Genomic DNA, 27,422 nt, shown 5'->3' with positions numbered 1-27,422 from the left:
TGGTGGCAGTCTACCGAAGAATTAAAAGGAGTGGGTCACCCTTGAGGCTGCCCTGACCCAACTTGCTGGTGGGTTGGGTGTGGGAGGAGAGGACCATCTTCCTAGCACAGCCTGGTTGGGTTCCTCACCATCCTATTCTGTACAAAACTCCTGGACACAGCCACATGGAAGGATTCAGTGCTCTACTTCCAGCCTGCCCTAGCCATCAAATGCCTGATTCAGACTAAACGCCTTTGAGACGTTTCCCTTCCTCCTGCAGCCCGGGACTGGTCCCCTCTGAGCTCCCACAGTACGCGTCACCTATTGGACTGTCATGAACGTCCTGAGTCTGCTCTCCATCCCACTGTGAGCCCCTGAAGGGCTTAGAAGCTGGATGGCCTTAATGTACGTAATCCACACACTAGACACTGAAAATCTCTTTGTAACTGTCCTGTCTACAGGTAGTTTCCTTCTGCCAGTCAACATGCTGACTTTAGAAGCTCCAGAAGAGAGGCGGAGAAAATTTAAGTACCGAGGCAAAGATGCATCTGTGAGTATGAAGCACCTGGCTCACTCTGTCAGGACGAGGACAGTAAAAAGCACTGGTTGAAATGCATTAGAAATGGAGTGGAGCGTAGGGTGACAAGGTAAAATGTGCATTGTGGGTAGGTGCGTGGGTGTCCACCAAATAATTCCTTCCACTTTTCTGTATGTTTGAAATTTTCATAATAAAATCTTGAGGGTGAGCAGAACAAAAACTCAAGAACTTACGAGTCAGGCAATTATGGACTCAAATTAAGGTGTCCATGTGATCTGGAACCTGTTAACTCAGAGCTTCAGTTTCTTCATCTATAAAACAGAGCTGATACCTGCCTCTGAGGGACTGGATAGCAGCATCAAATGCCTGGCATACAGGTACTTAACCGCAGCCACTCATGTCCCGGAGGCTAACCAAGGAGCTAAAATGTTTGGAATACACTGTGGTCAATAAGCACGTCTTGCAGAAATAAGACTTGGAATTGCAAAGTCCAGACTGTTCTTGCAGCTGCTGGGCTGAGCATGAGGGCCGGGGTAGGGAGCCTGTGCGATGTGTGGAGTCTAACTCTCATTCAGTGTCTCTGGTCTCAGTTTTCTAGCTCTAGCTCTGGGTCCTACATCTATGTATCTTAACTATCATATAGAAGGTTGGGTACACCTGGGGAATCTGAAAGGCAGCTGAGGATGAGAGAAGCACAAAGTCACACAGATGGCCGGTTAGGAAAACACCCAGAGCCAAATCACTCTTACTCACTCCCTTTCCAACAAGCATGGCTGTCTGGCTTCCAAGACCACTACAGATGAGATTGAACCCTCTCTGTGGAGAGCAGCAGGAAGGGCCAGGAGGTGAGAAGGGAGTACACGCAGCGCGGGGCCACTCAGTGATGGGACAACAGTACAATTGGGGCTCTCTGGGCCCCAAGGTGTCCCTGCGTTGCCAGGTAACACCACAGTGACACTATTTTCAATCAAGAAGGACATGGCTTGTTGAAGAAACCAGAAGTATCTAATACATATAAACTTCCTCAAATTAATACTTAAGTCTTCGGCCTAAAACTCATCTGTCTGTATATGTAAGATCATTTCCCCAGGATTCTCAAAACTACAGTGTCGGAATTTCACTTGCTATAAGGAGACAAGGGTTGTTTTTCTTTTTAATTTTAATCTCCTTCAATCGGGTGTCCAAGTAAAATTCTTGGGACTGGATTAAGGTTTGAATGACCCAGGGAGTGATTCCCTAACAGAGGAAATGGTCGGGGACATCTGGGCCTGGGGGTGCCATTCGTAGCCCCAGCTGTCACCCCACAGTTGGAAGGCCCAGGTCTGCTCTTCGGGAACTAATAGCACCAGTGACGATGTGCTCAGACTCAGAGCAACAGGATTCTTTGCTCAGACTCAGAGCAACAGGATTCTTTGCTCCCCACAGCCGAGAATCCTGGGCTGCCAAGGGCGTCCATGAGTTTCCTTTACTTTGGGAAGAAGGTTGCTTATTTTTCTAGATGGGGGTAGGAGGAGAAAGCAGAGGAGGTAAACCAAGCCGAGACTATTTACTGGCTGTTTGACCTTAACTCCCAGCCTGTTGCACCTGTAAAATGAAATCAGCTGCTTTGAAACGTGTGCTGAAGGCTAAACGTGGTGACAGCCTGACTTCCCTGGTCTAAGTGCTCCAGCGCTTGCTTGCTTTCCCTCACTAGATGCGGCGGCAACAGCGGATAGTGGTCAACCTGCAGCTCCGGAAAGCCAAGAAAGATGAGCAGGCCTTAAAAAGAAGAAATATCATCAGTCTCTCCCCTGATCCAGCTTCTGAACAACTGACCAAAGGGGTATGTTGGAAGGTGGCATTTAGAGCACTTGTGTGTAAAATACGTCCTTAGTAAATTTCTCTGGCTTGAAAATGTTTGATTCAGAACTTGCAAGCTCTAATTGAGGGTCTTGAAGGAAAGGCTGTAGAGAGATTGTGGTGAAAGCTAAGCTGGTGTGGTCCAAAAGCTAAAGGTCATTATCTTTGTGGCTTTGTGAGTCTGGGATCTGTGTTCTAACGGGAAGGTGCTGCCTCTAATGGAGAATTCACTTGCCACCACTCAGCCGGAAACAGGAACTGAGGGGTCACTAAGGTTATCTCACCAGCGGCATCTCCTCACGACGGACAGGTCAAGACTTGCCTAGCAGTTGAATGCTGCCCTCTGTCTTCCTCCTCCATCCACCTAACCTTGCTCAATACAAACCTGGGGTTGACCTCAAGGCCAGTACTGTATGTTTTTGTGAATCCTTTCCAGAATGCCCTGCACAGGTCGTTTCCCTTAGAACTCCGGTAGGATTGTACCTATTGTACATGCCGTTCCTGATCCACTACTGTCGGTGTCCCTCTTTATCCACTCTGCTGGGCTTAGGGCTCCTAGAGGGCAGAGATGGGTGCCTTCTGGGCAGATGGACCTCGTGATGTGTTGCCGGGGATCCAACAGAGTGGCTGTAACCACTCTCTGAATTGCCGTAGGGCAGCGCCGTATCTCTATTCGCTGCATTTGTCTAGAATGGTCCCTAAAAGGCCCCCCACCCAAGGAAGATGAAACTACGAAATGAAAGAGTTGTTTTCCTTTTTGTCCTGTACTAGCATGCCTTTAAAAAAAAAAAAACAATTCATGCACCACAGAATTCACCCTTTTAAAGTACATAATCAGTGTTTTTCAGTATATTCGCAAGGTTGTGTGAGCATCACCACTAGCTGATTTCAGATCATATTGATCACCTCAAATGGAAACCACATACCTGTTAAGCAGTCACTCCCCAGGTCTCTGGTGACCACGAATCTACTTTCTGTCCCTACAGATTTACCTATTTTGGATATTTCCTATAAATGGCATCTTATAATATGTGGCCTTTTGTGCCTGGCTTATTTCGTTTAGCATCATGTTTTCAAGGTCCAGCCATGCCGTAGCAGGTATCATTGCTTCATTCCTTTTGTGACTGAATAATATTTCATTGCATGGATAGACCACATTTGGTTTATCCACTCATTAGTTGGTGGACATTTGGGTTGTTTCCACTTTTTGGCTATTACAAATAATGCTGCTATAAACATTTGTATACAAGTTTTTATGGGGACATGTTTTCAATTCTCTGGGGTATTCTCTAGGAGTGGAATTGCTGGGTCATATGGTAATGCTGTTTAATTCTTTGAGGAACTGCCTATGGCAAGCTGAATAATGGCCCCCCAAATGTCTCCATCTCCTACTCCCCAGAATCTAAGGATGTTACCTTATATGACTAAAGGACTTTACAGACAGTTAAGGATCTTGAAATGGGGAGATTATGCTGGGTTATCTGATGAGTCCAGTGTCATCACATTGATCCTTCTAATAAGGATGCAGGACAAGTCAGAGCAGAAGGTGATGTGATGACAGAGGCAGAGATCAGGGTGCTGTGCTTTGAAGATGAAAGGAGGATGTCACAAGCCAAGGAACCCAGGCGGCCCCGCTAGAAGCTGGAAAAAGGCGAGGAAACAGATTCTCCCCTCACAGCGGCCGGGAGGAACCAGCCCTGCCGACACCTTGACTTTAGTCCCGTGAAATTGATTATGCACATCTGACCTCCAGAACTGTGACAGAATAAGCTGGTGTTGTTTTAAGCCACTAAATTTGTGGCCCTTTTTACAGTAGCAATAGGACACAAATATAAATATGCTGCCAAACTTTTCCCAAGTAGCTGCACCGCTAGATTCTGACACTCTTACCAGCACCTCTTGTTGTCCATTTTTAGATAGTCATCGACTGGGTGCGAAGAGCTATATTGCTGTGATTTTGATGTTTTTCTAATGACTAATGATGATAAGCATTTTTTGAAGTGCTTATTGGCTATTTGTATATCTTCTCAGGAGAAGTGTCTGTTCAAACCATTTGCCCATTTTTAAAATCAAGTAATTCGACTTTTTGTTGTTGAGTTCTAAGAGTTCTTTATACCTTCTGGATACTAGACCATTACCAGATATATGATTTGCAGATATTTTCTCCCATTCTGTGGGTTGTCTTTTCCCTTTTTTGATAGACTCCTTGAAGCATAAAAGTTTTAAACTTGGAAGCAGTCCAGTTTATCTACTTTTTTCTTTGGTTGCTTGTGCTTTTTTCCTTGGTTGCTTCCTTTAGCATCCATTGCCTAATCCAACATCTTGAAGACTTGCCCTGTGTTTTCTTCGAAGAGTTTTATGGTTTTAGCTCTTACATTTAAGTCATTGGTCCATTTTGAATTATTAGGTTGGTGCAAAAGTAATTGCGGCTTAAAACGTTAAAAATCATTGCAAAAACCGCAATGACTTTTGCACCAACCTAATAGTTTTTGTACATGGTGTGAGTGTGGGTCTAATTTCATTGTTTTGCAGGTGGATATCCAGTTGTCCCTGCCCTGCTTGCTGAAAAGACTATTCTCTCCCCACTGAACGGTCTTAATACCCTTGTCAAATATCAATTGACTATAAATATGGTTGATTTATAGACTCTGAATTCTCTTCCATTGATCTACATGTTTATCTTCAGGCCAGCACAACACAGACTTGATTACTGTAGCTTTGTATAGGTTTTGAAATTGGGAAGTGTGAGTCCTCCAGCTTTGTTCTTTTTCAAGATTATTTTAGCCATTTGAGATCCCTTGCATTTCCATATGAATTTTAGAACCAGCTCGTCAATTTCTTCAATAAACACAGCTCAGATTTTAATGGAGATTGCGTTGAATCTGTAGATCAATTTGTGGAATATTGCCATCTTCACAATGTGAAGTCTTCCAATTCATGTACATGCGATATTTTTAAATTTATTTAGATCCTCTCTAAATTCATTTATAATTTTCAGTATGTGTTCCACTTTTGCTAAATTTATTCCTAAATATTTTACTCTCTTTAATGCTACTGTAAATAAAATTGGTTTCTTATTTTGCATTATTCATTGCTAGTGTATAGAAATACAGTTGATTTTTGTATGTTAATCCTAAGGAAGTTCCCTTTTTTTCGTAGTTTGTTGAATTTTTATTTTATTTATTGATTTTTTAATCACAGGAGGATGCTGGATTTTGTCAAATGCTCTTCCTGCGTTTGTTGAGATGATCAGGTGATTTTTCCTCAGCATTCTATTGATATGGTATACTATATTGGTTTTCATACACGTAAACATTGACTCAGATCTTAACTTCTGCCTAGCATTGTCTGTCCTAGAATCATTCCCTTCAGTTCCATGTCTAAGCATTTTAAATTCAGTAATCATCATCAGAGGCCATTACTTTTTTTCTATTCAATTTAACTGTGTTTTTCTTTTCTTTGTTGGTTTACTTTTCCAAGGATTTCTATTAAACTTTGTTCTGTTACCTTCCCACTTAGTTGTCCATATCTTGCCATGTGTAGAAGATTCTCTATGGCTTTAGTTTTTTGGGGGCTTTACAAGTGCTAAGTTACTTAACGGGCCAGGGCTGACTGACCCAGAACCTGGGCTAAGATACTCATTTCTGCATCCCACACCTCGGCTGCCTCTGCTTCACCAGTGCCTCTAGCTCCTCCTTGGCCATGGTGCAGCCGTCGGGGTTGAGCAGCCAAAGCCCCACTCGCACCCATCTGTGTTATCCTCCACAGCCCCATGGCGCGAGCTGGGCCCTCCCCAATCTTTCTACTTTTTTTAATATATGCATTTTTGGCTATATATTTCCCTTTAAGCTCTGCTTTAGCTGTATCTTATCAGTTTTGTAATGTTTTTGTTTCATTCATCTCAAAGAATTTTCTAGTTTCCCTTGTGATTTCTTCTTTGACCCATTGGTTATTTAGGGGTGTGTTAATTTCCACAAACTTGTGAACTTCCTAATTTTCTCCTATTATTGGTTTCTAATTTCATTCCATTGGGTTGGAGAACATACTTTGCATGTTTTCAGTCTTTATATATTTATTTACATGTTTTAAGGCCTAACACATGGCCTATCCTGAACATTCCATGTGCCCTTGAACAAAATGTGCATTCTGCTGTTCCTTAGTGTAGATGTCTGTTAGGTCTGGTTGATTTGTACTGTTGTTGGTCTTCTATTTACTTGCCAATAGTGTATCGAGTTGTTCCATCCATTACCAAGAGTGGAGTTGGACATCTCCAACTGTTCTTCTGGAATCCTCTATTTCTCTCTTTAGTTCTGTCAGTTTTTGCTGCATATATTTTGAGGGCTGTTGATAGGTGCATATGTTTTTCGGGTTTTTTTTGAAAGATAAACTCACTATTATAAAATGCCATTGTTTACCTTTAGTAACAACTTTTGTCTCAAGTTCATTTTGTCTAATATTAGTATGCCACTCCAGCGCTCTTTGGTTACTCTTTGCATGACATATTGTTTTCAATCCTTTTATTTTTAATCCATTTGTGCCTTTGAATCTAAAGTATGTCTCTCGTAGACAGCATATAATTGGATCATGGATTTTAAAAATCCATGCTACCAAACCTTGCTTTTTATTGGGATGTAATGTAATGTATTTTAAATGTAATGTATTTACATTTAATGCAATTACTAATAAAAATAGGATTTATGTCTACCATTTTGCTATTATCTATGTCTTGTATCTTTTTGTGCCTCTATTCCTCCATTTTTTGTGTGTGCTAAATAAATATTTTCTAGTTAAATATTTTACTTTTCCTGTTGTTTCTCTTGCTGTATTTTTTTAAGTTATTTTCTTAGTTTTTGTCCTGGGGATAGTTAACATCTGAAAACAATCTAGTTTGGAATTATATCAACCTAATTTCAATAGTATACAAAATTTGCTTTTTTATAGCTTCATTCTCTCCCCACCTCCTTTTGTTCTTTTTGTCACACAAGTTACCTCTTTATACATTGTATGCCCATCAGTATAGATTTATAATTATTGCTTTATGCAGTTGTCTTTTAAATTATATAGAAAAGAGTTACAATCAAAAACATATTTGTATTTTTTATGTCTTTTACAGTTACCAATATATTTATCTTTGCTGGTGTTCTTGATTTCCTACTATGACTTGAATTATTGTCTAGTTTCTAGTACCTGAAGAACTCTGTTGTACAGTGGGTTTCTAACAACAGATTTTCTTAGTTTTTGTTTATCTGGGAATGTCTTAATTTCTCCTTCATTATATTATAGTTTGCTGCATATGGAATTCTTGCTTGATAGTCTTTCATTCAGCATTTAGAATATGTCACCTGCTGCTCTCTGGTCTCCATGCTTTCTGATGGAAAATCAGCTCTTAATCTTATTGAGACCTCATGCATGATGAGTTGCTTCTCTTTTGCTGATTTTTTAGATTCTCTCTGTTTGGGGCTTTCAAGAGTTTTATTATGATGTGTCTAGGTTTGAATCTCTTAGGTTTTTCCTATTTGGAGTTCTTTGAGCTACTCAAATGTGTAGATTAATTTTTCATCAAATTTGGTAAGATTTTGGAAATCATTTCTTCAAATATACTTATGCCACTTTCTCTCTTTCCTCTCTGTCCTATTTATTATGTATCATGTGTTGGTATGCTTGATGGTGTCTGACAGATCTGCTAATTTTCATCTTTATTCTTTTTTATTTATCTTTCTTACAGTGGATAATTTCAATTGACCTATCTTCAAGTTTACTAATTGTTTATTCTGTGTGTTTACATCTGCCCTTAAGCCCCTTAGTGAATTGGAAAGTTATTGTACTTTCCAATTCCAGAATTTCTAATTGGTTCCTATTTATAATTTTTATCTCTTCATCAATATTCTCTGGTGGTATATCATTCTCATTCTTTCCTTTAGTTCTTTAGACATGTTTTTTGTTTGTTTGTTTGTTTTCTTTTCTCTTCACTTTGAACATATTTAAAGTCTTTGTCTAGTAAGATCGATTTTGGGGCTCCTCAGGGACAGTTTCGATTGATTTGCTTTGTTTTCATGTGTACCTGCCATACTTTGCATGTCTTGCAATTTCTTAGACAACTGGTCATTTTCAAAGATATAATATGGCAACTTTGGACATCAGATCCCCTTTGCCCAGGGTTTTTAGTTGTTGGTGGTTGTTGTTTGTTCAGTGGCTTCTGAACTACTTTTGTAAAGTCTGTTTTCTTTGTTATGTGTGGCCACTGAGTTCTTTGCTCAGTTAGCTTAGTGGTCAGCTAATGATTGGACAGATTTCCTTAAACACTTGGAACCAAAAATTCACCCAATCTTTGCCAAGGTGTTCTATGTACCTGTTGGGGCATGCCTTCAACACTCAGCCAGGCCGTTGGCAACCCTGACTGAAACCTTCACTTCTTGTTTGCACAGACCATCAGGTCAGTCAGAGATCAGAGCTCAGGGCCTTCTCAGTTTTTTGTAAGCATGTGCACAGCCCCATACATGCCACGTGGCTTTCTGGTTTTCAGGACTATGTCAGAGCTTTCAAAGCCAAGATGAACATCTCATTCCCTAACTTTTCCTTTTTTCTTTTTTCGTTCTGTTAATCTATTGTTTGCACCAATTGTTATTCAGCAAACCCCCTCCCCCAGTCAGCTGTGAAGTTAAACAACTTCCTCTAACAGTTTTTAACAAATACCCTCAGGGAAAAGAATTGTGTATTGTGTGAGATATCGGTCAAATAAAATGAATCTTACAAATGGGATCTCCCAGAAAACTACCAGACAGGTCAAATAATAATTGTCTGGGAATGAGACTTTAAAGGAGCAACGACTATTCTGTCTCCTCCAGTGGCTGCTGAGCTGTATGTTTTCAAGGCTACCATGATTCTGGGGGGTAGGTGGGAATAAGGTAAGGCAAGATGCTACAATGCTCACTATTCTTACTTAGATCTAGACATTTTTCTTGAACAAGAATTTATGCTCGCATAAAACAAATTGCTAGAAGCCTTTGGTCAGTTTCTAGAGCTCTGAAAAGTGGATTCTGACTATTATTATTTTTCTTATTGCATTTATAGAGGAGAGAATTTTTGGAGGTCCTTTGCCATTTTGGCTGACATCCACTAGCATGTTCTTACTGCGTGTAATAAAAAAGGTGTTGGGGAGCCAAGTGACGATAGGAATTACCTGTCCCCTAGAGCATGAGGAGTGTCCTAGAGATCTTTGAGACCTATGAAACCACCAAATGCTCTTCCCTCTCCTGATAGAGACCAGCGTGCAGATTGGGACATACTCATCAGGCCAGCCTGTTCTAAGCAGGTAGAAGGCTAGATTAGACGACCTTCATGGTTCCTTTTGGCAGAAACTCTGACCTGAACGTGTGTCTCCTTGCAGGTCAACCTCACCCTGCAAGAAATAATCAATGGTGTGAATGCCTCCGATCCAGACCTATGTTTCCAGGCCGCCCAGGCAGCCAGGTATCGCCAAACAGACTTCTGCTGTTGACAGGTTCATGGCTCGAAATGAGCTCCAGTGGCCTATTTGGTTTCTTGGCTGTGGCAATAATGCCCACGTAATATAAGAAAAGGCTTGTCTATCCAAAAGTGAGACTAAGTGTCTCCTCTACACTGTCCTTGAGAACAACTTAAGATATACAAGTGTTGTCAGAGATGAATTGCTTCATTTAAATTGGCCTCTACAGGAATCCCAGTGATAGATAACACCTGCTTCATCACTGCAAAGTGCTATAGGCTAACCTCGAGGACATCAAGTGGCTCTGGTCAGCTGTTGGTGTCATGTGACAGGAATGCCAAGAACATCTAGAAAGGAGGTTCTTAATGCCTGATTCCTGTGACTCATGTGTTGTTGTTCTCTCCTTCATTGCAAAGGAAAATACTGTCGCAGGAAAGGAACCCTCCTCTAAACCTGATTGTTGAAGCAGGGCTCATCCCCAGGCTGGTGGAGTTCCTGAAGTCATCACTTCACCCCTGCTTGCAGTGTGAGGCCGCCTGGGCTCTGACCAACGTTGCTTCAGGGACTTCGGAGCAGACTCGAGCTGTTGTGGAAGCGGGAGCCATCCAGCCCTTGGTTGAGCTTCTGTCTTCCCCGCATATGATTGTGTCTGAACAGGCAGTGTGGGCCCTTGGTAATATAGCAGGTGAGACTCTCCCCTCAGGGGGGCCAAGAAAATAGTGGGCCAGGCACGTGGCATGCTATGGGAGTCCTTTGGATAGTATTGTGGACTCCATACTTTAAGTGCCTGGAAATTTTACAAAGTTGAGTCAAGTTCAGAGGCCAAAAATGGAAGCTAAAACCAGATAGTGCAGTACATACTGAAGCTACAGGCTACCTAGGGACATGTGCCAATACCAGGTCCTCCAGCCTCAGGTCTTGATGGCTTCGGGAACAAAGACAAGCCTTTGGTTCATGCAGGACGGGGGTTTATGACAGAGCCTTACGTAACCCAGGACCCTAAAAGAATTCTACCTCCAGTGAAAGTTGCCAAAGGAACATACAAAAAGTGTTTCTTTAGCTTGGGGTAAAGGTCTTCCCTGAAAACACAATCCTAAGATTAGCCTTGTAGATTTGGGACTTGATGCCCTATTCCCTGTGTGGTCCAGAAAAGCCTGAGCTGGTGTCAGCAACGCAGGGTTGGCGGCTCCAGGATTCCTGGCTGAATATAAATAAAAAATTTTCTGGGGGAAACGAACTCAATTGCATCCCTCAGGATTTTGACAAAGTAAGATCAGCCAAAGATTAGCATTTTCAAATTCAAAGACTCAATACCCCACCAAGACCGAGTTAGCAGAAACAAACAGTATGATTTGACCTCCAAGGACTTCAGATATTGGGATTAGCAAACACAGAATATAAAATCAGTCTGCTTTTTTAAGTGCTTGCAGAAATAAAGCATCTATTGCAGAGACTTTGTCTCTCATCTTGCTTGGTTCAGTAAGGAACTAGCAAAATTCGCTGGCATAATGTGACTTATGCCTTCCCTGATAGTTGAAGAATCACAAGCCGAGGCTTCTAAGGTCTAAAATTGGTATGCTAGCCAAAGTCGCAGAGAGCTGATGACACCATCTATCCATCTCCCAGACTCTGCTCTAAGTTGCATTTGGAAGTTACTGCCCTGTGCCAAGGTCTTCTGGGAAGACAGTTTGGTCTGTAATGGCCTTTGTTTTCCTGAGAACCACACTGTGACATGCCAACAGCATTTAGAACACGCTGCCTAGGTCCAGGTGGCTGGCTCCTTTATGCGTCCACAGATCAGACTGCGCCATGGCTGTCACTGCCGGGTGGTGCCTGCTCTGCACCTCAGGCCTGTACACCCAACCCCCATGGGGGAGACCCAGGATCCAGTTCAGAGCTATCCAATCATCTGCGTGCCCAACCCAGGAAAGAGTTTTGGCCTCTTACCCTTTGCACAGACTTTTAAAAAATTAGTCACAGACCTCAAGATTCTCTCTGTTCCCTCTTTGAAGGTCATGTTCTTATCTCTTTGTAGGTGATGGCGCAGAATTCAGAGACTTGGTTATCAAGAGCAATGCCATCCCACATCTGCTGGCCCTGGTTTCATCAAATATACCAGTGAGTATCTTTAAATTAGAAAACCCAGCTAGGTAAGAAGTTCTCAAAGTTGGGAAATTGGGGAAGCACTTCCAAATCAACGCGAGGCCATGTGGTTACCACCTGGCCCCGTGTGACAGCAATTATAAACAAGTCCTAGGACTGACTATCACTTCAGATAGAAATTGATCCAAATTTGTCCTCGGCAGGCAGGAGTGCTGATCTTTCTGTTGAGGGTGTTGGAAGAAGTCCATTAAGCTTTTTCTAAGCTTACGTTCCTACAAAAGTAGATGACTAAGCTCTCCATGCAAGGAGCACAGAATTGGTGGCTCACCAGTTCTCTTCTTAGGTAATAGGGTCTAAGTTTAAAGCTTAGAGTCAAAGTTGATTGATGTGACAACAGAGAACTCCCTGGATTAGAAGTTAAATTTGGGTTCTAGCTTTGCCTCAAACAAAAATGAAGAGAAGTTAGCTTCCAAAACCCAGGGGAATACACACGCAGTCCTCAAGGTGGGGGAAGATCTGACATGGTTAAACCCAGAAAAGGCTGGCGTGACCACGGGGTTTGTAAGAGGGAGCAGTGTGAGGTGGCACGTGGGCCAGGGGACTTGGCCATCATCCTGGTGTCACAGAGAAGCCTTTGGAGGATTTCAAGGCAAGCAGAGAAGTGGTCTGATCTTTCAGAAAGACTCTCCGGGCTGCTTGTTGTAGGAGGATAGCAGAGGATGGTGAAGCTGATGGACCTGGGATACCGCTGTACCAGGCATAGAAGTGAGACAGTAAAAAACAAGGATGCCCCAGATTCTAGAGGTTTTCGATGACTGTCCTCCTAAAGAAATGAGGACGATGGAGGGAAGGAGGCATCGGAGGCTTAGTTGTACATTTAAGTTGAAGTCAGTGAGAAGCACCGTGACAGCAGTGTCAGGTCAGTGGATGTGCAGCTCTAAATACTTATCTCTGTGCACACGAGTGTCACCCAGCTGGCAAGACCAACCAGAGCAGGGCTCAGCAAACCCAACCTGGCCAGCTGCTTGCTTTGTAAATAAAGTTTTATTGGAGCACATTCATTGACGTACATATTGTCTGTGGCTTTTGTAGTGTTACAAGGGCAGAGTTGACTAGTTGTCACAGACCCTACGGGCCCGCAAAACTGAAAATGTTTACCGCCTGGTCCTTTACAGAAAAGTTTGCCAACCCCTGACCTAGCGTGTGAGGAGAGCCCGGGACCAAGTCCTGGGGACTCTGACATTCATAGGTCAGGCAGAGCCTGCCAAGAACACCGAGAAGAAAGTCCATTCAATAATAGAAAACCAGGTTTGGTATCACAGATGCCAAGAAGGGAACAACTGGCTACTAAAGACAATGGAGAGAGACAGTAAATTTAGGACAGGAAAGCAGCTGTGGGATTTGGTGACGTGGAAGGAGCTGATTGCATCACTAAGAAGTAGGGACAGAAACCAGAAGGACAGATGGAAAGCTACAGGGTACATAGCGAATACAGATGGCTCCTTGAGGATGGACTCAGAAATAAGAAGTGGGGTGATAGCTGGAGAGGTGCCAGGGGTCGGGGTTGAAGGTTGGAGAGTGTGTTTCTACACGGATGGGAGCGATCCAGGGGAGAGGTGATCTGGGGACGGAATCTTTAAAGGTGAAAAGTGATGGAATCCAGGGGCAGGCAGAGTAGGAAGGCTGATCCTCAACTAGACGATCAGAAGAGTGGTTATGATGTGTTGCTTTCAGACTGGTAGGAAGGACATGTAACTCTTGCTGCATCTTTGATTTGCCAGTGAAAAATGAAATGAGGTCATCAACTGAATGGGGTGGGGAAGGACCCTAAGGAAACCTCCATCGAACATTTGCATAGAAAGCATAAAGCTCATTCTTGGTGTCCCTCGTGTCCCTCACTACAGAGGACAAATTCCTGTTTGACGCTCAAATGCTGCAGTTCATGCTGGTCAATAATATCGATCAAAGCCGGCAAGGACCTGGGGCGCCTGCGTTGTTTCTTCTTGGCACGCGATGCTGGAAGCAGTCTCTTGTTACAGATTACATTTCTGCGGAACATCACGTGGACCTTGTCCAACCTGTGCCGGAACAAGGACCCGTACCCTTGCAAAAAAGCCGTGAAGCAGATGTTGCCCATCCTCTTCCACCTCCTGCAGCACCAAGACAGCGAGGTTCTCTCTGACGTCTGCTGGGCCCTCACCTACCTCACCGACGGCAGCAACGAGCGCATCAGCCAAGTGGTTGACACGGGGTTCCTGCCCAGGTTGGTTGAGCTCATGGCCAGCTCGGAACTCAACGTCTTGGTAAGTGTCCCAGGTCCCATCTGTCTTGGTATGGGCCTGCCGATAGTCATGCATTGTTTACACTTTAGCACGGTCGGTTCTTTCCCCAGCCCTGGTCTTCCACACTCAGCTCTAATCCTTTACCTCAAACAAAGTTTGTCGTCTGCATTTCCCTGGTCTCTGCCACTTTCGAAGCCAAACACTTGTATCTATTTTGATCCCAAATCCTAGTGGGTCTTAAGTAATGTACTTTTTCTTAATCTGATAACTGGAAAATACAGATTAAAATTGCTTACAATCCCTCTACCCAGTCAACTATTATTTTGCGGCCTTTCCTTCTAGTGGTCTATGCAAGTAGCCGTTAATAAGTTCGCTTATACAGGGTGTGTGTGTGTGTGTGTGTGTGTGTGTGTGTAAAGCTCATGTAACATTCAAGTTTCTCACTAAAGTATAAAAGGGAATTCCCTCTTACCCTTTCCCCAGTTCTCTGAGACTACTTCAGATATAGGTGAAAAGTAAGTAAAAGCAATATCAAATACTTTTCTGTGTCATGAAACATGCCACTTACAGAATATACTTCTTGAAAATGTAGTTTACAATGTGGGTGCCCCTTTTGACTTCTGTGCATAATGCTGTATGTTAGGCAGCCTTGGTGATCATCTATTCTGAGAGTAGCATCGTGTTCCTCAGAGGTCAAGGTTAGTTTGCGGATAGTGCTGGTGGTATGGAGGGTGTGAAGAGAATATCTGTAAGAAGTTCCTCATTCTGGGGGTTTGGGCCCAAGTTGCCGGTCCTGGCAAGGCTGTGATTGGCCTATAGCACGCCTTCCACCTGTCACGTGAGTAGCAGATACCCAGTGTAAAAGGCTGGGGAAATGCTAGGACTGTTGATGGGCTGCATTGGGCTGCCACCACAGTGCAGAGAAACCAAAATAAAGCCACAGTCAACCCTCCTAGGACAATTGTCTTGAGTCCAATCGTAGACCCCTCCTGCGGACCTTTAGCGTTCTTGAGAGGGGTGTTTGTGAAGATGCCAACAAATGCCGTTGGGACCTCATTAGCTCCAATTAAAGATACAACAGAAACTTGACACTGGTGCTAGCTAGAAATTCAGTCGACATTATAAACACTACCATCAACGTTGTAGCTTTCCCAATCTAAGGATGTAAAAGGGACCACGTCATTTCTTGATAAAAGTATCCCTTGACGTCTATCTCACTTGAGTCAGAACTACTAGGAAGCTGGCAAGTACCTGTAAGCTCTATAAACAGCCATCAATGTGCTGAATTAATAAGGGTCGTGGATATAACCATTATTCACGGGCTTCCAGAGAGCCATCAGCATAGCATAACTCATGCTTGGGAGGGCACAGATCGTGGTGTGATTGTCACCTTTCACTGTGATAAACCTGCAATACGTGGTGACGCTTCTAGCTTTGTTCTTCCAGACCCCCTCTCTCCGCACTGTGGGGAACGTCGTCACGGGAACGGACCTCCAGACGCAGGTGGCCATCGATGCAGGCATCCTGAGTGTGCTGCCCCGACTCCTGAGGCACCCCAAGTCCGCTATCCAGAAGGAGGCAGCCTGGGCCCTGAGCAACGTGGCCGCGGGGCCCCACCAGCACATCCAGCAGCTGATTGCTTGCAATGTGCTGCCTCCGTTGGTGTCTCTGCTAAAAAATGTAAGTGGCACACTTGGTCCAACTGGCCCTGTATTGAACTCCTTCAGGAATTCAGGCACAGGTGAAGAAGCTAACTAATTGAGATCACAACGGAGCTATGAAACATTAGTTTCCTAGCTCTCCCTAAAAAAAAAAAAAGAAAAGAAAAGAAAAGAAAAGAAAAGAAAAGAAAAGGGCATCGCATTTTGAACAACCCATGAAAAATTTAGAAGACTAAACAAGCATTGTTCATCGAAAAGGTGGCCCCACAGCTCAAATATCCAGAAAAATCTTGAGCTGGTAAACAGTGGTTTATCTCTGTGTAATGTTCAAAGAATGTGCCACCTACTCTCTACTTGCCAAAAGAGGGAAAAGTTTTGTTTTGTTTTAGGAGGAAAAACATATCCAGTTATGGTGATATTATATACTGAAGAAAGGTGGCCTTTTCAGTATAAAAATCACATTGATTAAAATGGTAATATACACAGAAAATCCAAATGCGAAAGTTGAAATACAATAAAGCTTCCTTCTTCCTCCTGATTGTCACTTCCCTACGCGCCAGGACAATATCGTCAGTATTTCTTCTTGCCACCTTTTTAATGGATGAGGTGTGCTTTCCTGCTCAGGTGTTTCTGCTCTGAGGTTGAATGGTGGGTTCTCAGGTTTCCATTAAGTATGAAAAGCTAGGTCAGGTGTGAAACCCTGCATCTTCCAATCTATTAGACGCTTCCTATCCTGTGTTCTGTGAGTCTGTCCATATTCTAATCAGAAGCCTCCAGTCATGAATCAAGAAGTAATCTCATTTCAAACTCTGCCTTTTGAACTATAACTTGCTTGGAGCCATAAGTTGTTTGTTTTTTTATTTTTGCCTTAAATTGAGGTCACAGTTTTCCCAGGCCACAAAATGGGAACAACTCCTTCTGCCCAGGCATAGAAGGATCCATGGTAAATTACTCCCATATCTCTGGGCCAAATGCTTGTCATAAATGCAAGGGATGCACTGAGTGATATTTCAGTGGTCTTGTCACCTCTGGGCTGGCTCAGTCCCCAAGATCACATCTGTGTGCTCAGCTTTATAACTATGGAGCTTCTTGTCCAAAGTTTTACTGGGCAGAAAGACTAGAAATGTAGACATAGGCTAGAATCTAAACTTCCAAGCATAATTTCTAACTTAGATCAATTACCTGGATTGGTATATATTGGTTCCATTTTTCCCATAACCTGACTTAAGGAAACGGGTCTATTTGAACTTAGAAACTGCCTCTCAAACCCCGTACGAGTCCACCTGCCTCTTTCTTGGCTTCTCACAGATGCTGTCTTTTGCTGCAGAACTAGAGGCAAGTTGTCAGGGTGTTCTGTGTAAATTGCATGTACAGTCCTGGCTGTCACAGTCTACCTAGAAATGGAACCAAGTTAGTCTTACTATATTTAAGTTCTTCAGGATCTGTAAGGAATGTAAATATTCTTTCTGCAGGGAGATTTTAAAGTCCAGAAAGAGGTTATCTGGACAGTGGCTAACTTCACAAATGGGGGCACCGTGGACCAGCTGATCCAACTTATCCACGCTGGCGTCTTAGAGCCACTGGTGAACCTGCTCACCATCCGAGACACCAAAATTATCATCATCATCCTGGACATCATCAATTTTCTCCTCCAAGTGAGCTGTTCTGAACAGGTTGGTCTCTAAAGAGCAGTCATCAATCAGACTTAAGATATTTAATGTGGTTCTTAAAACCCAAGTAGGATTCCCTTTCCTCTGTCCAGATGTTCTATGGAGAACAAGAACAAGAGGACTTTCAAAGAAGGTCCATTATCTTCATTTTGTCAAACGAGAATCTTTGTGCCCAGCACTGTTTTAGATGCTCAGAGTACGACCGAGCAAAGTCCTTGCTCTCATCGAGCTTATGTAGTGGTAGCGAGGGGAGCAGACACCTCAGGTGGGGAGTTATGGGTAATGTAGCTGGTAAAGAGGTAGTCACTGATGGCTCAGAGTGGGGCGGGGCAATGATCTTTACTATGCAATAGTTAGGGGGGACTTCTCTGAGGAAGACTATTTGAGCAAAGACCTCAAAGAAGTGTGAGTCGTGTGGCTCTTTGGGAGAGAACATTCTAGGTCAAAGGAAGAGCAAGGGGGAAGGTGGCCAGAGCAGAGCAAAGGGATGGAATGGAAGATAATGGGAGATCAGACTCAGGGCACCCAGGGGCCAGATCACATAAGGTCCGTGAGACCTCTGATTGACTCCAAGTGAGATGGAGAAACCAATCGACGGGGGTGGGGGTTGGGGAGGGAAGTTGTCATTTTGTGAGGGGTGGAAGGTCTAACTATTGCATTGTTTTGTACACCTGAAACTAAAAAAGAAAAAAAAGAAGGAAAAAAAGAAACCAATCAACAGTTTGAAGCAGAAAACAAATAGTGAGCCACGTGGCGGGCTCTTTTAGAAGGCTGAAACGTAGGGTATACTTGAAGAAGCAGCAAGAAGTTAGCAGGGATATATATATAAGGGACCATACTAGAGGTATTTTCGATTCATCTGTATGGCTGGGATAATGGATTGCAAAGGCTTGAATTAGAATTCTAAAAAGTCCTATTTCTGAAGTAAAGGTAAGTTAAGCCAATGTTTTTATACTGTTTGTGTCCGTTTTCTATTGCTACATAACAAATTAGCACTTAGTGGCTTAACACACACATATATTGGCCGTGGCCGGTTAGGTCAGTTGCTTAGAGCATGGTGCTGGTAGCACCAAGGTTGTCGGTTCGATCCCCACATGGGCCACTGTGCGCTGCACCTTCCTTAAATAAGAAAACAAAAAACCCACATGTATTATCTCACATATTATAACTTCCAAGGTTAGGAGCAGCTTATCTGGATAGTTCTGGCTCAGGGTCTCTCCTGAAGTCCAAAATGTCACTTGGGGCTTTGGTCTCATTGGAACACTTGATGGAGGCTCAGGGTCAGCTTCCAAGATGGCTCACTCACACGCCTGGCGAGTTATTCTCACCACACGGGCTTCTCCATAGGATGCTTGAGTGTCCTCACACTGTGGCAGCTGGCTTCCTCTGGAGCACATAACCTAAGGAAGCAGGCGGAAGGCCCCCTGTCTTTTAGGATCTATAAAGGGGTTCATTTCAGCAACATCCTATTGGTTACACAGATCAGCCCGAGCCTACACAAGGGTGTGAATAGCAGGAGGCAGGAACTATCTGGGGCCACTTAGTTAAGATCCTTTTGAAAAGTTTCAAAGTAACACCAGGGAACTCCTTTTGAAAGCTCCCTTTAAGTACACTTTTCATGTAACTGTCTTGGAAAGAACAGACCTGAGTCAAGAACAGATTTGAAACACAGCCCAATTAGACACTGAGATTTCGAGTAAATCACACAGAGAGTAGAGAGTTGGCAGCCAGCAGACAAAGTTGGACATAACACATTTGTGAAAGCACACTTGTGCTTTCATGTGCTTCATTTAAATTAAACACTTGGGATTTTTCCTTGGGAGAGTCTGGAAACCACATCTGATGAACCAGTGAAGCCCCTGGATCAGACAGTAGGTTAGCAAGATCGAGATGAGACAGGAGAAAGCTTCAAATGGGCAGCAGAGTGCACTTGAGGTTCTTTGAAGTAACTTTGGGGCCATTTGCTATTAGGGTCCAAAGTTCTTCTCCAGGGCTCCTGCTTCTCCACAGCCCAGTTTTCCTTCTGAGGCTAACTTAGCATGTCGATTCCTCTCCTACCGTGTTTCCCTGAAAATAAGACCTAGCTGGACCATTAGTCTAATGAGTCTTTGGGAGCAAAAATTAATACAAGACCCGGGGAAACACGGTAGTTTATTCACTCAAATCCAGTAACTCATTTTGGACCCACAGAGAGGACTAGAGGGTGTCAAAGCTTAGACAGACAGGTAAACAATATGGCGCAAAGGATGTTGCATTTGATCCACAGGAGGTTTTTTATTACCGCTCACAAAATAGCGAGCAGAGTCCTTCTGGGTATGACAGCAAAGTTTGTTCTTTATCTCTCTCTGCAGCTGAACTACTCCCTCGTCTCATAACATGCAGTACTTACTGCTTCAAAACTTTGTCCTCGCCATTCCTTCTTTTGGGAATGTCATTCTCCTATGATCGACCTGGCACAGGATTGTTCGTTAAGGCCTTGTATTACGGTCGGAGCCGTCTGTGCACATTTTCTGTAACTTAAACCTCTGACCGTTTGCTACAGTGTACTTTCTACACCATAACAATTATTTACATATTTCTTCACCATAACAATTATGTCTCCCCGATCGGACGGGTTGCGAAAGGCCTCCTGTAAATCACATCAGTATCTCCAGTTTGCGTGCCTCGCCCATCGTTTACGGACACATATTGGAGTGAATGAATAGCCCTGGACGATAAAGCCTCTCACATTATTTGTTTCCAGGGACTTCATTATTTGCTGTGGTGCAGTTACTGAGGGCCTCTTGTCTCATCTCTCAAGGCTTTCAGGGAGTATAGGGCCAAACACCTGCATTTGCCTAGCTTTACTTGAACATTCTTTCAAACTGTTATTTAAAGCAATTTCTGTTAATTAGACAGGGGCTATCTACTAAATATCAATAGTGATACATTAATGGATGACGGTGCATTCAGCAAAAGAAATAGTGTATATTGTGCAGTGAAGAGAAACCTAAATATATATAACACAAATAGCCGAAGTGGGAGGGCGACCGTGCAATTTTAAATCAATGTGGGAAAAGTGAAACCGTGACTGCCCATTCTGGAACGGGATTCTTGGTGCAGTTCCACTGGGGAAGCTGCCCCACCTCAGGCTTTTGCCAAGAGTCTCACTAGCTCTCATCCCGCCACCCCCAGGCAGCAGGGAAGCTTTTGGAGAAGGAAAGCCTGTGCCTTCTGATTGAAGAACTTGGTGGGGTTGATAGAATTGAGGCTTTGCAACTTCATGAGAACCATCAGGTTGCCTTGACTGCTTTGAACATTATCGAGAACCACTTTTGTGAGGTAGGTGACTTCCGTGTGTAAGACCGTGCCCGTACCCCCTGGCGGGCCACCTCCCCAGGTGGTCACCTGGCAGGGGCCTGTGTTGCCACTGCCAGGCGAGTGACAGGACAGGCGGGCTTCTCTCGTGCCTCAGTTCTGAGTTTCTCCCCAAGCCATGCTGTACGGGCCACCTTGGAGTGGCAGCTCTCTGGCTCCTGGAAACCATTCTAGTCCCACAGAAGCCTGTCCTGTTGCCTCTGGTTTCAAATTTCAGTCTTGTTTTCCAACTGCCAAACTTTGGGGGAGGGGAATCAGATGGGAGGGGATGTGATGCTAAAGTGACTTGTTATTGAAAAATTCAAACGAAGGCAGGCCAGCTTTTGAAACATCATTTTGCTATTTACTGCCTTCTGTTTCTTTCCAGAATAGGATGTTTGGGATGAAGTCTACAAGAGGCTTCTAAGTTTTCTGCAGGAGCAGGGAATAATGATCAGATAACAGACATTTTTTTTAAACTTTTATTGTAAAATGTGCATTACAAAATTTACCATTTTAACAATTTTAAGTGTATAGTTTAGTGACAATAAGTACATTTACATTGCTGTGCAGCTATCGCCACTGTCCATCTCAGAACTTTTTCATCTTTCCAAACCAAAATTCAGTCCCCTTTAAACACTACCTCCCCATTCCTCCTCCTCCAGCCCCTGGTAACCACCATTTTACTCTCTGTCTCTGTAAATTTGACTACTCTAAGTACCTCATTTAAGTGAAATCATTAGTATTTGTCCTTTTGTGACTGGCTTATTTCACTTAGCATAACGTCTTCAAGGTTCAACCATGCTGTAGTATATGTCAGAATGTCTTCCCTTTTTAAGGCCGAATGATATTCTACTGTATGGATAGACCACACTTGGCTTATCCATTCCTTCACTGATGGACACTTGGGTTGTTTCTACCCTTGGGCTATTGTGAATAATGTTGCTATGAGCATGGGAGTAGACATGTCTGTTCAAGTTCCTGCTTTCAGTTCTTTTTGGTATAAACTCAGAAGTAGACTTGCTGGATCATATGGCAGTTCTATTTTTAAAATTTGATGAGCCACCATACTGTTTTCCACAGTGGCGGCACCATTTTACATTCCCACCAGCAATGCACAAGGGTTTCCATGTCTCAGAATCCTCACGAATACTTATTTTCTTTTTAATTTTTTATCATCGCCATCCTACTGAGTGTAAAGTGGTATCTAATGATGGTTTTGTTTTGCATTACATTAGCTATGTTTCATATGAGGAAGATGAGCTCAAAGTTCTAGGTGGCCAGGTAAACATGGAGCTAGGGGGTTACAGAATGAGTGATACTGTTAGATGTCAAACTTGAATCAGCCGCATGATCCAGAGCCATACAATAAATAAGACCAGGGCAGTGATTGTTGCTACCCGGACGCAGCTAATCTCGGTTTGGGACCAAGACAATACTCTCAAAGCAGAGAAGACCCAGACGGTTGATGAGCGTCTTCTGAATTTAAACCTCCTCTGAAAACCTTATAATTAGGAGACTTGTCCCTTAAAGAAGGTTCGGATCAATAGGACTCATCTAAGGGCTCCAGGTTAAAGACTTCTGATCTAGAAGTAACAGCAACACCCATTTGTATCCTTACTCACTGTAAGGCTAGTATTCATTTCTATGTATCAAAAGGCTGTTTTTTATTTAAAAATAAGCCAGATACAAAAGGACAAATACTGTATAATTCCACTTACATGCGGGACCTAGAGTAGTCATACTCAGAGAAAACAGAGTGGTAGTTTCCAGAGGAATGGGGAATTGTTTAATGGGTACAGTTTTGGTTTAGAAGGATGAAAAAGTTCTGGAGATAGACAGTGATGGTTGCACCATGTGAATGGACTTAATGCCACTGAACTGTCCAGTTAAAAATGATCAAAGATGGTAAATTTTATGATATGTATGTTTTATCACACACAAAAAAACTACATTTAAGGTCCATCCTGAGATATCTCAATGCTTCTCCTTCAATTTCTCAGAGGGAGCCTTGAGGCCAATTTAGAGCAAATTCTAATCCACAGATGTTAAGGAGCTGATTGTGGTAATAATATGTTGAGAGCCTGGAGGTATAACAGTGTCTCTTCTCCCCGGAAGGAAGAAGAAAATGGCGTGATATTACCAGCCCTGGACCAAGATAATGAATTCTTAAAGCTCTTAACAAAAAAATACCAAAGCTTCACAACTTCTAAACCAAGGACCAAACCCTAAAGGGTAACTTCTTTAAGAAGCAGCACTCCTATATCTTGGTGGACCACAGTTACAAAGCTTTTTAAACTAAATGTTAATAAAATTTTTGACATTTTCACCTCTATCAAAAATGCAGTTAAACCACTTGTGTCTTAAACCCATGTGGAATTCATCTCCTGAGAATGTGGTTGAATAGTTAAAGTAAGAGCTTCAAAACAGAGTAGAATGGTCTGTAGCTATCTAGACAAACTATGATTTGTAGATTTGGTTGAACCAGTATTTCTTAAACATGTGGGTCCCCTTACCTTTTCATTTTTTTGCAATGCCTATTAATACAGAATATTTTTCAGGGAAAGCTATGTGGGTCATCAAAAGGAGGTGAAAAGGAGAGACAGTGCCTGGGATGGGACACACAGCACTAGGCATTGGTGATGGATGTGGGATATGTTTAAAAGATTAGATTTGATTCACATAATTTGAGTGTAGCTACTAGATCAAGTTATACAAAGCATCACATGTCATGCCCAAAGCATGTATTCGCTGGTCCTTGATGGGTGAGGAGAAAAGATGTGTGGGTGTCTATCTAAAACACTGCTGGAAGACAGTTTGTGTTCTCACAAACTTCTCATCCAGTGGTGAGAACAAATCTACAACTTAGTGGACATTGGGCCTTCCAGTCAGTATTTTCATCTCCTTTTGGGGTGACTATCTGCCCACTGTTAAGAGCTGTGTTGGGATGGATCCTCCAAGTGTTCTGCTCTCCCACGTGGAAATGGAGGGGACCTGGGAGATTTCTTTCAACTCCCTCTTTTGTTCATCAGCTCAGGACATCCTAGCGTGGCACGTCTTTGGCCAAGCAGAATCTCACTCTCTGAAAACTTTGCATCTTAGACCCAGGCACTGAGCACAGAAGAAACAGAAGTAGTTGGCGAATGTTCGCTTACTCCAGTGGCAGGGCCTTACGCTCGGAATAGTGGCCACTGTCAGTGGCTGCCTGCTTCCTGCCTCTCTGAGGCCTCCCTTTGAGTCCTATACTCTCTCCCATATTCTTCAAATAGGTTCTCTTTTCGTTTAAGTAGCCAGGGTTAGTTTCTGTTGCTTGCAACTAAGGAATATAACTGATACACATGAAGAGTAAAAATGTAAACCACAACTAGTTATTATTTAGACCCAAAAGATCTAGTAAATCCCATTTTAAGACGTATGAAATTTGAATTTTTAAATTAAAAATATAATATAAATTATATGTAAGATATATTACTATGTAATGTATATAATGTTTTATTCTGTTACATATAAATTTATTTTAAAAAATTAAAAACAAAACCAAGAACAGAAAAAAACTATCCTACCACTCCAACACAACTATTTTTATGTTTCCATTTTCCCTTCAAGTCAATATACATATTATTTTTATCTGATTGGGATCAGATTCTTATTCAACATTTTCAAATGTCACTTTTTCCCCTCGCGGTAGACTGAAGTTGAGGGGAAAGCAGAAAGTGAGGTAGTTTACCAAAATAGTTGAGGAAAAAAAAGTTTGAAACCCTGTTAAGGTTAAACACTGTTACCCAAATGGTCTGACCTTGTTGGCTCAAAATACTGTTAACTTCTTTTTTTTCCTCTTCTCAGTCAACTATTTTTTTACTGAAATTGCATAACAAAGGAGTATTTGTAGTTTAAAGATACTGATACCAACTTGTCTAGCAAGGTTTTAAATAAAGGAGTTATTTGCCTATTATACATGTTTTGGGTGCAAAGAGATGGTGTTAGTCACCTTCTGGCTGGGCGCCCACGTACTTGGACTCAGCGTGTTGGAATGACTGGCAGAGCAACAGAGAGCGGAAGGAAGGAGTAACTGGTTCTGCGTTGGCTTTACAATGTAAAAGCAATTTGAATTGGAACAAGTCTGACCCTCTTGCATTTATTTCAGATTTGTCATGTGCCATAGAAGAAATACAATTCCCTTGGTTAACCATGTGCAAGCCATAATCTACCTGCTTGTTATTTTCCTGAAACATGGAGTGACTTTTTAATGTTAATAGCATGTGATACTTTAGGCATCATAGGGGAAATAGCTGGACTTGGAGTCATAACTCCTGGATTCCAGTCCTTGTTCTTTTTCTAAATAATTGAAGCCTGGACAAGTCACATAATTCCTCTGTACCTTAATGCCTCATCTATCAATTCTTTCCATTCCTTTGGCCTTCCAGTTTTCATATATAAAATGGGAGTTAGTTTTGATAAATTAATAGTTGTATAATGTTTTATGTGAGACTCATAACAACCCTGAAAAGTAGGAAAAATTGTATCAGTTTCCAAGTAACAAACAGGAGCTCAGGAGGCTATCCAACTTGTCCCGCATCTTTTAGTAAGTGGTAGAGCAGGGACTCAGGTACAAACCCCAATGTATTACTTATCTGCTAATACATAACAAATTTCCTCAAAACTTAGCTTTAAAAAAAGCACTTATTATGCCACAGTTTCTGTGGGTCAGAATCTGGAGACAGCTTAGCTGGTGGTTCTGGCTCAAAGTCTCCCATGAGGCAGCTTTCAAGCTTCTACTGGAACTGCAGCTTCATCTGAAGGCTTAACTTGGAGAGGATATGCTTCTAAATTCACTTAGGTGCTAGGTAGTTGGTTTCTGTTCCTCCATGGCTATTGGCTGGAGACTTTAGTTCCCCACCACACCGTGTTTCACTGAAAATAAGACCTAGCCAGGTGATCAGCTCTAATGTATCTTTTGGAGCAAAAATTAATATAAGACCTGGTCTTATTTTACTATAAGACCCAGTACAATATGATATGATATATGATATGGTATGATATAATACCGGGTCTTATATAATATAAGACCGGGTCTTATATTACTTTTTGCTCCAAAAGATGCATTAGAGCTGATTGTCCGGCTAGGTCTTATTTTCAGGAAAACATGGTACACTGCCTGAATCTCCTGACCACAGGGCAGCTCACTTCCTCCAGAGCAAGTGATCTGAGTGTGTGTGCATTGGAGGAAGAGAGTGCCCAAGACAGAAGCCACAGTCCTTTACAACCTAATCTCAGAAGTGATATGCCATCACTCCTGACAGATACTATTGGTTACACAGACTAACACAGTAGAATGTTGGAGGAGCCACACAGGTTGTGAAGATTAGGAGACAGGGATTGTTGGAAGTCACCTTGGAGGCTGACTACCACATTCTGCCACTCTATCATATATTCACATTTTTAAAGACATCATTTTGATGATAGTCTAGGGTCAGTGAATCTCAGCAAAGAAATAGAAGAGATAAAAAAAGAACCAAATGGAAATTTTAGAACTGAAAAATACAATAACTGAAATTAAAATTTTACTGGATGGGTTCAACATCTGAATGGAGCAGACAGAGGAAAGAATCAGTGAACTTGAAGCCAGAGATGCAATCAGCAAAATCTAGACTGTGAGAAACTCAAAATGACAACTCAGTCTCCAATACATTCCAATTAAAAAATTGCACATGGGGGAAGCTATAAATTGAGGGCTAGCTACAAAATGAGACTAACAAGACATACTGGGGGTGGACAGATAGCTCAGTTGGTTAGTGCTCGAGCTCTGGGCAACAGGGCTGCCGGTTCAATTCCCACATGGGCCAGTGAGCTGCGCCCTCCGCAACTAGAATGAAGTCAATGAGCTGCCGCTCAGCTCCCGGATGGCCAGATGGCTCAATTGTTTGGAGCACAGGCTCTCAACCACAAGGTTGCTGGTTTGATTCCTCGACTTCTGCAAGTAATGGTGGGCTGCACCTCCCGCAACTAACAACAGCAATGACCTGGAGCTGAGCTGCGCCCTCCACAACTAAGATTGAAAGGACAACAACTTGACTTGGAAAAAGTCCCGGAGGTACACACTGTTCCCCAATAAAGTCCTGTTTCCCTTCCCCAATAAAATCTTTTAAAAAATAAATAAAAAATAAAAAGACTTTGGCCTGCCAGAATGTGTGGACCTTATTTGTATTCTGATTGCAACAAATAAATATAAAAATAAATAAAACACATATGACATGAGATAATTGGAAACGTGAACATTAAATGGATGTTTGATGATGTTAAAAAATTAACTTTTCTTGTTTTGTATAATCAAGGTTATGTTACTTTAAAAAGTCTCTAACTGTTAGAGGTAAGTACTGAATGATTACAGATGAAATGATGTTTGCAATTTGTTTCAAAGTATTAGGTTGGTGCAAAAGTAATTGCGGTTTTTGCAATTTTTTTTTTTTTAACCTTTTAAACCACAATTACTTTTGCACCAACCTAATAAAATGGGATGAGGGAAGTGGAAGAGAGAGATATACATATGGA

The 27,422-nt window shown here is 42.5% G+C and overlaps 1 protein-coding gene across 1 annotated transcript; it reads left to right on the top strand.

The window, feature by feature from the left end:
* The first annotated feature begins 463 nt into the window (after positions 1 to 463).
* Positions 464 to 23,121, top strand: KPNA7 (karyopherin subunit alpha 7). The gene is made up of 10 exons (XM_033096745.1): positions 464 to 529; positions 2,211 to 2,351; positions 9,744 to 9,826; positions 10,238 to 10,506; positions 11,857 to 11,939; positions 13,964 to 14,227; positions 15,653 to 15,886; positions 17,340 to 17,522; positions 20,712 to 20,858; positions 22,992 to 23,121. Exons 1-10 carry the CDS (start codon positions 464 to 466, stop codon positions 23,103 to 23,105), a joined length of 1,584 nt encoding a protein of 527 aa, XP_032952636.1. The 3' UTR covers positions 23,106 to 23,121.
* Positions 23,122 to 27,422: the final 4,301 nt, after the last annotated feature.

Source organism: Rhinolophus ferrumequinum, chromosome 24 (genome assembly GCF_004115265.2).
Source record: "Rhinolophus ferrumequinum isolate MPI-CBG mRhiFer1 chromosome 24, mRhiFer1_v1.p, whole genome shotgun sequence".
Taxonomy (NCBI): domain Eukaryota; kingdom Metazoa; phylum Chordata; class Mammalia; order Chiroptera; family Rhinolophidae; genus Rhinolophus; species Rhinolophus ferrumequinum.
This window is presented reverse-complemented; position numbering and strand designations above follow the sequence as displayed.